This window comes from Saccopteryx leptura, chromosome 3 (genome assembly GCF_036850995.1).
Source record: "Saccopteryx leptura isolate mSacLep1 chromosome 3, mSacLep1_pri_phased_curated, whole genome shotgun sequence".
Lineage (NCBI taxonomy): Eukaryota > Metazoa > Chordata > Mammalia > Chiroptera > Emballonuridae > Saccopteryx > Saccopteryx leptura.
Genome location: NC_089505.1, coordinates 225238295 through 225251399, shown reverse-complemented (window position 1 = coordinate 225251399; position 13105 = coordinate 225238295). Strand labels below are relative to the sequence as shown.

Here is a 13105-nt window from a genome sequence, read left to right as displayed (position 1 = left end):
TGTCTGACAACTCCAGAATCTGGATTATACCTATGGGCCAAATCTAGCCTGTAGCCTGTTTTATATGACTATAAACTAAAAATAGTTTTTAACATTTTAAAAGATTGTAAAATAAAAATAAAAGAATATGCAACAAACTGTATATGTCTTACAAAACCGAAAGTAGTTACTGTCTGGCCTTATGTAAGAAAATTTTGCTAACCCTTGATTAGTAGGTTTGTTACCTATTGTTTGTTTTATCTCTTGGTCGTGTTTCTTAATATGCCTGGAAATATTTTTTTAATGTTATTATTTATTTAGTGCAGCTTGCTAAATCCAATAGGGTTTTTTTTAAATTGAAGTATGACATGTATACAGTAAAGTTCACAAGTCTTAAATGTACAGCATAATGAAACTTTAATGATGCATATACTCACCTAATCATAACACAAATCAGAATATAAAACACTCGGAGCACCTCAGAAGACTCCCTTGAACTGCTTCAAAATATGTACTCCCTGGCAAAGATAGCTACTCCTCTGACTTTTATCATGATAAATTCCTTTGCTTGTTCTTAAACTATATGAAATGGAATAATCCTGTATACTCTGTTTCCTGTTCAGCCTTTTCAATATTGTGTTTATGGGGCTCATCCATATGGTTGCACATTGCAGCAGTTTGTCCTTTTGATTGCTGTATAATATTTCATTGTGTGAATATTCTAGTTTTTTCCTTCTGCAGTTAGGGACCTCTGGCTTTTACCTCTTATATTTTATATTTTACCTCTTATATATTTATATCTGTAATGCACCTGCATTGGTATGTGTCAAGTTTCATGTTTTTCATAAGGATTTCTTGTTGACAAGGGGCCACTTGTGCATAAGGCTGTCCTTTCCCCACTACATTTTGGGTGCCTTTGTTACACATCAGGTGACCATTGGTGTGAGGCTGTGATACTGGGTTCTCCCTCTGTCCTGTGGCTCTGTTTATTTGCCTGGCCACTACTACCCTGTTGTGACAGGGCCTTTTCCCTTCCATATTCTTACCCAGAGGCCAGCAGACTAATTACAAGGCTGAGTTCCCTTTCTTCAGGGATTATAAGTGGTTAGGATTCTGATACCAAGTAAATCAAGTATGTTGAAGAAAGAATTCCTGCTTTATGCAAAACATTTGATGATTATTTGATATACGCCCCCCCTCTGTCCCAGCCTGTTCTGTGCAGTTCAGAGAGTTGCACCACTTAGGTGCTGGGACTGCTCTTTGGCCTCACATGGTACTGTCGCTAGCCACCCACACTGCCCACTCCTGCTGGACCAAGATAGCTGTACAAACTCTCTGATGGGAAAAACCTTCTTTAAAGTCAAACTTGAGCTTCTAGCAGATAAAAAATAATATTTAGCTGTGATTTGGTTCTGGCTCTCAGTTTTTCCTTTACGTGCTGGAATGTAATGTTCCTTTCTCTTTTTTATCCTTCAGTATTATTGGCTTCCTCCCTCCCTCCCTCCTCCCTCCCTCCCTCCCTCCCTCCCTCCCTCCCTCCCTTCCTTCCTTCCTTCCTTTTTCTCCCTCCCTCCCTCTCTCCCTCCCCTCCCCTCCCCTCCCTCCCCTCCCCTCCCCTCCCCTCCTCCCTCTCTCTCTCTCTCTTTCCCATGAGCATCTATTAAATTAAATGTTTTTTCTTAATGATAATGTTTTAATTAAAACAAAAGTTAAGGGTATTCTCTGTAACACAGAGATAGGGTATAGAAAAGCATGTGATCACTGGCATACCTGTGCATCTTAAACATGAACGGAAAGAGAAATTCTTATTCCAGTTGGTTCTTAAATGGCTAAGCATCCATTATTTTTAATGGTTTAAGCATATGTATAGAGATAATCTTCTTTGGGGGAAAAACTAAAGGGAGTTGATACCGGGAGTGACAGAGAAAGCTTGGGAGAGCAGGACAGTAGCCCTGCATTCCCAGAGGCCACAGGTCTTTAAATTCGTGAATTAAAACCAGCTGTGGGGACACATCTTAGAGGTAGTCATATGGAAGCCTGCATGATTTTCCTTCTAACTGTATAGCTGAGTATGACAGCTATCTGGTGATCTTAGAGTTATTGTACCCTATTTTATTACTAAGATAGGTATTTGCCTCAACATTCAGTTAGGGAAAAATCAGTGAAGATCTTTATAAAACAGAAATAGCCTAAGTATTCTGGGATGGCTCTACTAGACAACAGTGACTTATTCAAACAAGTTCCTTGTTTGATTACCTCGTTGAGCCATCTTGGCACCAGAAGTAGGTATTATTTTATTCCCGACTTTATGGAAATCAAACCTTGGCTCCAGGAGGCTAAAATACTGACCAAGATTCTGGCCTTGACAGCCTGACCTCTGACTTCATTACTTAGTCACCATGTTTCTGAGATTCATTTTCCTTTTTAAAAAAATTAATTTTAGACAGAGAGAGAGAGAGAGAGAGAGAGAGAGAGAGGAACATTGAGCTGTTCCTGTATGTGCCCTGACAGGGGATCGAACTTGCAAACCGCCATGCTTTGGGACAATGCCAACTGACCTATCCAGCCAGGGCAAGATTCACTTTCAACTGTTATATTTTGTTTTTTTAAATTTTTATGTTTTATATGATATTTTCAATTTTTCAGTATTTTTACAATTTTTTTCTAACAGTAGTTGATGTTGATAAGTCTTCTATTTCAATATTTAGTTTTAATATACGTAGCTCTTCAATATTTTAATCTGTAACAATTTGGCAGTAGAACCAGAACAAGCAAAAGAAATGATTATGGCCAATAGTCTTTGTACAAATTCTGCTCCTCACTGAATGGTGGTTCATGGAAGTGTTTTGTCACAAACAAATGTGGCAGCAGCCGTCCCGTGGGAGGGGCCCACCTCTGCAGGGGCCACGGTGGCCGCGCTGAGCTGGGAGAGCATGGTTGCAGTCTTCCAACAAGTTGCTTGATACGTAGCATTGTCTTGAAGAATTTATTGGTAATAACTTTAAGAGAGAATTCAGTCAAGCTGATTTGCATCAGCACGTGTGAGACACACCCATCCAGGCCCATCTCCCTTGCTTCTTCCCCCTGGAACCGCTCTCAGCAAGCTCGCCCCTCTGCCCTGCAGGAGCTGCCTCATGAGCGTGGAGCCCGCCATCAGCACCCGGCACCTCCCTTACCAGAGCTTCCAGCTGTTCGGCTTCGACTTCATGGTGGACGAGGAGCTGAAGGTCTGGCTCATTGAGGTCAACGGTGCCCCTGCCTGTGCTCAGTAAGCCTAACCCCACTGGGTTGTAACAAGTGAAGTTGGTTCTGCGGTTGGAATGACCTGTCTCACAAAGGCAATATACTGCTAAGGTCGTTGACCACTTTCATGGAGGAAGTGACATGACAGGAGTCCCTGGGGAGGACCCCGCTGGCAGGGGCTTTGTGAGGCATTTCCTTTCCCATTTCTCCCAGGTGTGCTGAGCAGTTAGACTGCTCAGGTGGGTGGTCTTTGCTGTGAGAGTTTCAAACAAGCCAGGAACTGCTAGTGGAGACCCTCTTGCATGACACGAGTGAGCAGGGTCCTGGAGCGGGGGAGATAGTGATGACCAGGAATGTCGGGGCTCCTGGGGCAGGAAGGGGTGTGAGGAGCATCGGAGCCACAGTGGAGCTGCAGCTGGGACGTGAGAGGACTATGACATGTGCCCAGAGGAGGAGGGAGAGCCTTCAGAAAGGAGACCTTGCTCGTTGCCAGGCTCTGTGAGGAGCACAGATGAGCAGAACTTGCCCTCCCTGGGGGAGCTTGTTCCTCTAGGAGAAATCTGGCTGCAGCATGGTGTCAGTGTCATGGAATGAGGGATGATGAAGGGGAATGATGCGTCAGGACTGCACCGCGGAAGGCCTTACCTGTAAGGGAAAGTCGTTTGGACTTGAACCTTAAAGGCTGCTGATTCTTCTGAGATCCACTTTCACCTTTTATCCCTGCCCACATCTTGGAGAAACTGAGGTGACCTTCCAAAGGGTTAGGAGGAGGTCACATAAAGATGAGTGTCCTCAAAGAGGCCCCCTGAAGGAGAGAGACAGACACTGCCTGATTAATTACTGTATGAGTCATATTGTTACAAGTCTGTCATAGAAAAAAAATAGATTCTGCTTTTAGGTGATGATTTTGAGAGGGGAGGACTTCTGGACTGGGGTATGGGCACTTACAGTGAGATGGCCTGGAAACTGACAGGGGCCATGGGCCACATGGAGGCGAGAGGCAGGTGATGTGCTAAGTCCCAATTTTAGTAGCCACCTCACTGCCTCACAGGCTTCCTGTCACTGTTCCTTATTAGTGGGAGGTTGAGTGGTTTGGAATATAGAAGCACCAGCCACAGGCTAGTAAAAAAGGATAGGAGAGGTGGGGAGGAGGCAGGGGAGAAGATCCTGTGACGGGGAGAGTGACAACAGGGATCTGCCATTGCATTGGGAGGGAAGGAACCAGGTTGTGAGGATTTTCTGCCTGGTGGAGACTGGAAAGCAGGACAATAAAGACCTCTGGTTTTCTAGGTCGGGGTGGGCTGGGCACTTGCCCTTGGGTCCAGCCGCCTGAATTCCAAATGTCTCTTGAGCACATCGAGTAGGTGACTCAGAGCATAATCTCAGATGTGGGATTTCCCTCCGGACCATACATTTCTGGTTTTACCCTACATTAGAGTCAGTCCTGAGGGAGCAGTTCTTGGGCCTCGTGAGCTGCCACATGAAAGGGGCAGAAATCCTACAGGGAATAGTGGCTGTGAGAGATGGAGGGCCTCCCTGCTATTCTGAAGGCACTGAAAGGAAGTTTTCTTCCTTAGCTTTTCTGCTTTGATGCTTCCATTGTGATTAAGCCCAGACTCCTGGATATGGTGTCAGGGTCCCACGTGGCTGGGCCAGCACCCTGCCCACAGCCTCAGCCTGCATGGATCCACTTTCCTTCACGCTTGTCCTTTCCTGTGCTGCTCTCTTCTCCGCACACAGACTCGCTCCCTCCTTCATTGTCCTAGCTCTCCCTCACCCTCTTTTCTACCCTGCCCGCCATTCCCTGTCTGACTTCATTCATTCCCCTAGTCTTAGCTTAGCTGTCACTCATGGGGAGTCTTTCCTAAAGTTCCCTCAGCCACATGGAGTGGGTGCCTTCCATGAGGAGGGCTGTTACACATCAGAGCAGGAGTTCTCTGTCTTCACCTGTGAAGCCTTCCAGGACGTGTGCTAAGGGGATGCTTTGTCTTCCCACAACGCCTCCTGCAGTATTTGCACAGACAATGGAAGCCAGTTGTATAAATGTGGTCATGGGATGGAATTTCTGGGGCAGAGCCTGATGAAAAAAACTTTGGTTTCTCCCTTGCACTTCGATGAACTTCTTCAATAATATATTTTTAAATATGTTTCAGGAAGCTCTACCCAGAGTTGTGCCAAGGCATCGTGGACATAGCCATATCCAGCATCTTCCCACCTCCTGACACTGAGCAGCAGCAGAACCAGCCTTCTGCGTTCATCAGGCTGTGACAAGGGAGACACATGGGGTCCTGCTCTAGGGGAAGGAGAGACATCCGATTGGTCTACATTAAGCCAAAATGAAAAAGAGCCAGCTCGGAAAGACGTGATGGAGGAGAGTGAGAGCGAAGGTGACTCCCCAGAGGGCTCCCAGGTGGAGCTCTGTGCACTACTGTTGAGATCTGGAAACTGCAGCAAAGTACCCTGCGGGGAGAGCAAAATAGTCTTTTAAGGGGAAAACTGAGGGATCTGATTGTTTTCCATTTTTATCCTTTAAAGAATCAGATTTCTCTCCTAAGGCAATGTTGTAAGCAGTGCCTTTTCTCCCCAGGGACCACTGGACCTTTGCTTGGTGTCTCCATGTGCTGCAGCCTTCGTGCCTTAGCGCTGTGCCCAGCTGCAACCTGTTTGCGCGGGGACTGGATGCTAGAGCAATTGGGAGGTTGCCCTGTGTCCCTGCTCATCCTCCCGCCCCCGTGACACTCTGCCTATGAAAATCTGGACAGGCATGCACCTGCAGCCCTCGGTGTCCTGCTGTGTGCTGCCTCCAGGGCAGGGCGTTGTCCTCAGCCCGCCCTGATGGCACTGGATCTGTCACTTGTCAGGGTTGGTGTGGGCTGGGCACTAATACAGCAAATGCTGCTATCAGTCTGCTCTGTGCATGTTTAGAAACCGAGCAGCAAGTTTGCCACAAACGCGTAAGCATCAAATAAGCATGAGAGAGAAAAAAATTCATAGTTGGGTGTCCTTGAAATATGATGAATTTGTTATTTTTGTTTTAACCTGCATTCTTCGTGCACTTTGGCAAAATTCCCTGCTGTTCACTATTTTTGTTTGTTTTTACTTGTGAAAACCCCTCTGGTGGTCAGGGGAAGGCAGAATTGCCTTTCCATTGGGTGGCACTGCTCCTGACACAGGAAGCTCCCGCCATGCCATCTTCACACTTTATCCAGGCACCTTCTGTGGGAGCGGGAGGACAGGCTTTATTCCGGCAAGGAGTCTCTGCCTTGGTGGAAGGCTCTCAATGAATTATGTGTCATCTGAATGGGAGAATCTCCGGAAATAAGAAAGATGCAGTTTTAGAACTTTACACAGCATCTTGTTTGTGGGTCACCAGATGTGTCCTGTTATGTGTGGTTTTCGCTTACTGGATCAACAGGGATTCTGCAGACTTTTCAGGAGACCATGTCACAAGCAGTAGGAAGGACAAGATGCCATTTGTGTTAACTGAGCTGAGTGGACAGGTCCTTCTTAGAAAGTGCTGGGGTCACAGCACACTCATTCACAAGGCTCCTCCTCCTCAGAACATGATGTGTGCTTCAATCATGTATATGTGTGCTCCATTATTCTACTTGTACAAAAAAACCCAGTTCTGTAGTTGGGGAGATGTTTTTAAAAAGAGAAGAAAAAGCAACAGTCCCAAAATATGATGAGATGTGGGAGTTTACATGTGGGGTATAGGAGAAGGTGTGATGTCCAGTGAAGTGAAAAAAGTCAGCTGGGTTGGCTTGCATGGGGATTTGGAATTATAAAATAAATTCCTGGTGGTTATCCAGAGTACAGACCGTGAAGTTTGCATGCAGAGCACAACGAAACCGTCAGTGGTGAACGTTTCTCCTGGACACCTAGCGTAGCTGCTGCGTTGGTGTTTGGGGACTTAGCAGATCATGGCCAAGTACACACGTATTTAGAAAGTGTAGGGTGCTGAGTCCTTGGGATGTCTATGTGGGCTGGTAATAGGGGAAGCATAGAGGTTTGTAGGGCTATCCCATGTGAGCTCAGATGGGTAATGATATTCGGACCTAAATTACAGGAACGTTTGTGAGTGTTCCAGCTGCTACAGTGACAGAACTAAGAATTCAGATGTCAGGAAGTCTGTGGATCTTGGATTTTCTAAAAAGCTTGAATCAATACCATACAAGGTAGAACAGAAGTAGGTTTACAGTTATTCAAATGGAAAATGCTACAATAACAATAATCAAACATCTCTGTGTTTCGCATGATCACAACTGTAGATCAACTTTTGCCCCACTCTGTATAATGAGGGAAGTGAGACCTCATTCCTAACATGTTTTCAAATAAATATCTATTTTATGCATTTATTTGTGATCAGAGGGTTAGTTGGCTCAGAACTGTTCCGTGTCCTTCCGTGCTGTCCCAGCACAGATGGTCCTGTGTTGCTGCCTAATCAGTCTTCCTATGTGTGTCTGTGTTCGTGTCGCTAGTTGCTGGAGAGGAGGTGTTATTCATTGGAGATGTCGACTCCAGTCTTGGCTCAATCATTGGCTCAGTGTCAGATGAGTCCTAACCTCTCTGTGCCTTAGTTTCCTGTCTCATGGAAGAGATTGTTGCCTGCCCCGGTACTACCTCACAGGCTCAGCGAGGACAAGTGAGATTAGGAAGACTCAAGAACCTTCAGCACCAAGGTTCCCAGTGCTGGCTATGTGCTGGGGCCACCTGGGAAGCTTCTAACAGTGTCGGTGCCCACGCTGTTCCCCTCCCCATCTCTGACGATGGCATCAGAACCTCAGGCCCAGTGTGCTACGTGATGCCTTGACCCACTGCTTGAGAAGAAAGGACAAACACATTGTTATTATCTTGGAAGAATCAAAAAAAGCCAAGGGCTTTTTAAAAATGCCTTTTGGAAGAACTGGCATTTCTTTAAGAATGACCAAGTATTGATGTGTCTATTCATACTACAAACAAGTACTGTCAAAGCAGGTTCTCTCTCTGCTTCTGTCAAACATACCTTCATCTACTTAAAGAATTTGTGAAGCCTTGGCAACAAATGTAACACTCTGCTAAATCTGAATTAAGGTTATCAATTAGTTATTAGAGAAAAGTCCCTTTCCTCACACTTAATTCCTGTGCTATTTAGAAACTCAAATTTACCTAGAACATTCAAGTGCCTCTGTGTCTATATGATAGGGTGGAGCAGGCACTGGCATACTTGCCAGCTGACACGATGTTTCTCTAGCACATTGGATGTTTATCACAGACTTGGAATATGTGGTAGTGCTGGAAGGTATGGGATCCACAGAACTTGCTGGGCAGTGAAGCTACAAAGTGTGTTTAGAAGTTGGGGTTGTGTCAGACAGGGTAGGTCCAGCCCTGCTGTGTGTGTGGTGGGGACTTGTCTAGAAAAGACAAGGCACCAGAGTGCTCCCCACTGCATGTGGGTGCTCTGAAGAAAATTCAGTGGTATTCCTGTCTCTGATCCCAGACACAGTCTCTGTACCTAAAACAAATGACTTATGAAATAAGGTGATTTTATGAATGTTTAAAATGCCTGGAGCATTAAAGTAATAATATTTCAAGTATTTTTGTACCCTTTGGTTTTATCATCTTATTGTTGGTGTTGATTGTCATAGGGTATCACTGGTTGTTTGAATCCCTGATTCTGTTATCCAGGGGTAAGCAGACTTTCTGTACAGTGCCAAGTAGTAAATATTCTAGGCTCTACAAACCCTGTAGGGTCTCTGATGTGTTTGCTCTTTGTCTTCTCCCCAACTCTTAGGAAATATACAAAACATTCTTAGCTCAAAGGCCATACAAAAATAAGCCAGATGTGGCTGTCGTTGGCTGAACCCAGCATGTTATCCAATACACAGGACAATAGATTGTCCCTTGTAATTCAGATGCACATAGGTTTTGAAAACCTTCAACATATTTCTAAGAATATACACTGCTCACAAAAATTAGGGGATCAGGAAACATGCAGATACTCCAGTACTTTCAGCCTTTTGTAGAGTACATTTTCACCAATGAAATAAAAGCTGGTTTTGCATCTCATTTGCATAATTGAACAACTTTCTTTCTTTCTCTTTTCATTTTTCTGAAGCTGGAAACGGGGAGGCACTCAGACAGACTCCCGCATGCGCCCGACCGGGATCCACCCGGCACGCCCACCAGGGGGCGATGCTCTGCCCCTCTGGGGCATCGCTCTGTTGCATCCAGAGCCATTCCAGCACCTGAGGCAGAGGCCACAGAGCCATCCCCAGCGCCCGGGCCATCTTTGCTCCAATGGTGCCTTGGCTGCGGGAGGGGAAGAGAGAGACAGAGAGGAAGGAGAGGGGGAGGGGTGGATAAGCAAATGGGCGCTTCTCCTGTGTGCCCTGGCCGGAAATCGAACCCGGGACTCCTGCACGCCAGGCCGACGCTCTACCGCTGAGCCAACCGGCCAGGGCCCGAACAACTTTCTTTGACTTGTTTGCTTTTCTGATGGTTCTTGTTTAATAAAAAACAACATGCTTCTTTTTTTTTATTGTTTCATATTCATTTTGACATATCCCTTAATTTTTGTGAGCAGTATAGAAAGCCATACACATGTGTGCAGCTGTGTATGTGCCAGGGTAGATGTGAATTCTCTCAGCTTTCACTTCTGTCTCCACAAGCAAGAAGTGAAGACTAAGGCAGTGCTGTAACACACACACACACACACACACACACACACACACACACACACACACACACCGTCCCTTCACAAAGACTAGGAGAATTACTAGTTCCAGGCATTTAAGGAAATATCTATTCAATCAATTGACCCCTAAGTTAACTGAGCACAGACTTCAGTGACCACACACAACAGAGAATACAGGTTTTACAGGATAGTTCAGGAAAGTCACTAAATAAAGAGCTACTACAATGGAGAAGAGAGAGTGTGTGGTTTCCAAAGTTGCCCATTATATCATTAAAATTTTGCAATTTTCAGCACAAATTATGAGGTATGCAAAGAAAAAAGAAAGTATGGCTCAGCAGTCAATAATAAGTGTAATAAGGCATTGTACTTATTACACAAAGACTTTAACTCAGCCATTTAAAATGTGTTTAAAGAACTAAGTGAGTCTGACCTGTGGTAGCGCAGTGGATAAAGTGTCAACCTGGAACACTGAGGTCGCTGGTTTGAAATCCTGGGCTTGCCTGGTCAAAGTACATGTGGGGGTTGATGCTTCCTGCTCCTCCCCCTGCCCTTCTCTTTCTTCCTCTTTCTCCCACCTCTCTAAAATGAATTTTTAAAAAAATAAAAAAATTGGCCCTGGCCGGTTGGCTCAGCGGTAGAGCGTCAGCCTGGCCTGCGGGGGACCCGGGTTCGATTTCCGGCCAGGCACATAAGAGAGGCGCCCATTTGCTTCTCCACCACCCCCCCACTTCCTCTCTGTCTCTCTCTTCCCCTCCTGCAGCCGAGGCTCCATTGGAGCAGGGATGGCCCGGGCGCTGGGGATGGCTCCTTGGCCTCTGCCCCAGGCACTGGAGTGGCTCTGGTGGCGGCAGAGCGACGCCCCCTGGTGGGCAGAGCGTAGCCCCTGGTGGGCGTGCCGGGTGGATCCCGGTCGGGCGCATGCGGGAGTCTGTCTGTCCCCGTTTCCAGCTTCGGAAAAATACCAAAAAAAAATTTAAAAATTAAAAAAAAAATTTAAAAAAAATTTAAAAAGAACTAAGTGAGACTGATAATGAAATGTCATCAAACAGAGAAAATCATTAGGGATAGAAATTGGGTTTAATTAGAATCAAGTAGTATTTTAGCATTGAAAAAATAAAAGAATTCAGTTGAAGTATTCAAAAGCAGATTTGAACTGGCAAAAGAAAGAAATCAGTGAATCTGAAGTCAACTGAGATGATCCAGTCTGCAGAAAAAACAAAACAAAAACAGCCCTGGCCAGGCAGCTTAGTGTCGTCCTGATACACCAGGGTTGCAGGTTCAGTCTCTGGTCATCACGTATAAGAATCAACCAATGAATGCATAAATAAGTAGAACAATGAATTGATGTTTCTCTCAAATTAATAAATTTTTTAAAAAAGAAAGAAAAGTGAACAGTGCTCCAGAGATTTGTCCAGAGACATATATGTATACGAATATATACATAACAGGGGTCCTAGAAAAGAAAACTGTCCCACTAATGAAAAACATTAAAATGCAGGTGACAAAGTTAACAAACTTTATGTAGGATAAACTCAAAGAGATCAACACCAATATAAATGAAGCACTAAGAAAATAACTATATAGTAAAAAAGACACAAGAACTAATATGTAACACTAGAAAATAACAAAAGAGAAAGCAGGAATGAAGGAATGAGGGGAGACATATGCAAAAAAATGATAGTCATAAATCCTACCTTATCAATAGTTTAATTCAATGTAAATGGATTAGACACCAATCGAAAGTCACAGATAGTAAAATGGATTGAAAAACCCCCAAAACTACCATGATCCACCTCAATGCAATCTGCTAAAGACAGGTGAAAGTAAAAATATGGCAAAAGATACTCTGCGCAAATAGTAACTCAAAGAGGGCTTGAGTGACCATGCTAATATTAGAATAGGCTTTAAGAAACAAAGTTATTACTACAAGCAAATGACATCTTTTAATAATAAAAAGAATCAATCCATCAGGAAGATATAACAATTATAAACATGTGCCTAGCAACGGCAGATTTGAAGAGAGATAGACAAGTCAACAGTATTAGAATTTTCAATGCTCCATTTTTGATAATGGATAGAACTATTCAGATCAACAAGGAAATAGATAACAATATAAACCAACTAGATCTCACAAATATCTATAGGACTGTCCACCGAACAGCAAAATATACATTTTTCTCAAATGCACATGAAACATTCTCTGGAATAAACCATATGCTAGACCACAAAACAAGGCTCAGTAAATTGGTTTAAGTCATACTACTTATATTTTCTGACCACAATGGAATAAATTAGAAATCATTAACAGAAATTTGGGAAAATCACAAATTTGTGGAAATTAAAAAGTACAATCCTAGCCTGATCGGGTGGTGGCGCAGTGGATAGAGCATTGGACTGGGACGCAGTGGACCCAGGTTTGAGACCCCGAGGTTGCTGGCTTGAGTGAGAGGTCATCTGGTTTGAGCAAGACTCACCAGCTTGAGCCCAAGGTCGCTGGCTTGAGCAAGGGGTCACTCGGTCTGCTGTTGCCCCCTGGTCAAGACACATATAAGAAAGCAGTGAACAACTAAGGTGCCTCAATGAAGAATTGATGCTTCTCATCTCTCTCCCTTCCTGTCTGTCCCTATCTTTCCCTCTAACTGTCTCTCTCTCACAAACATCTACACAAAAATACAATCCTAAATAACCAACTGATCAAATAAATATTCAATACATAACAAGGGAGATAAAAAATACTTTGAGATAAATGTAAATGAAAACATACCAAAATTTATGGAATGCAGTTAAAGCTTTGCCTAAAGGGAAATTTATATTTTTAAGTGGCTACATCAAAATAGATCTCAAATTAATAACCATTGGGGCTTTTTCTGCCCTGAGGAACTAGAAAAAGAATAGTAAATAAATCCCCCCAAAAGTAGGAAAATAATAAAGATTAGAGTGGAAATAAATGAAATGAGAATAGAAAAACAATAGAGCAAATTGAGACCAAAAGTTGGTGCTTTGAAAAGATTGCAAAATAGACAATACTTTAACGTAGACTCAATTAAAAAAAATAGAGAACTAAAATTAGGAAAGAAAGGGTACATTACTACACAAAGGATTATAGAGGAATCCTATGAACAATTATATGCCAACAAATTAGATAACCTACGTGGAATGGGCACATTCCTGGTAAGACACAAAACTTGATGACACTGATTCAAGAAG

At 43.9% G+C, this 13105-nt stretch overlaps 1 protein-coding gene across 1 annotated transcript in view; it reads left to right on the top strand.

Moving 5' to 3' along the window:
- Positions 1–8798, top strand: part of TTL (tubulin tyrosine ligase) — a 35202-nt gene extending 26404 nt beyond the window's left edge. Inside the window, exons 6-7 of the mRNA XM_066377731.1 lie at positions 3104–3247; positions 5376–8798. Coding sequence (XP_066233828.1) covers positions 3104–3247; positions 5376–5490 — 259 coding nt within the window. The 3' untranslated portion in view covers positions 5491–8798. The remainder of the gene's footprint in view (positions 1–3103; positions 3248–5375) is intronic.
- The last annotated feature ends 4307 nt before the right edge of the window (positions 8799–13105 follow it).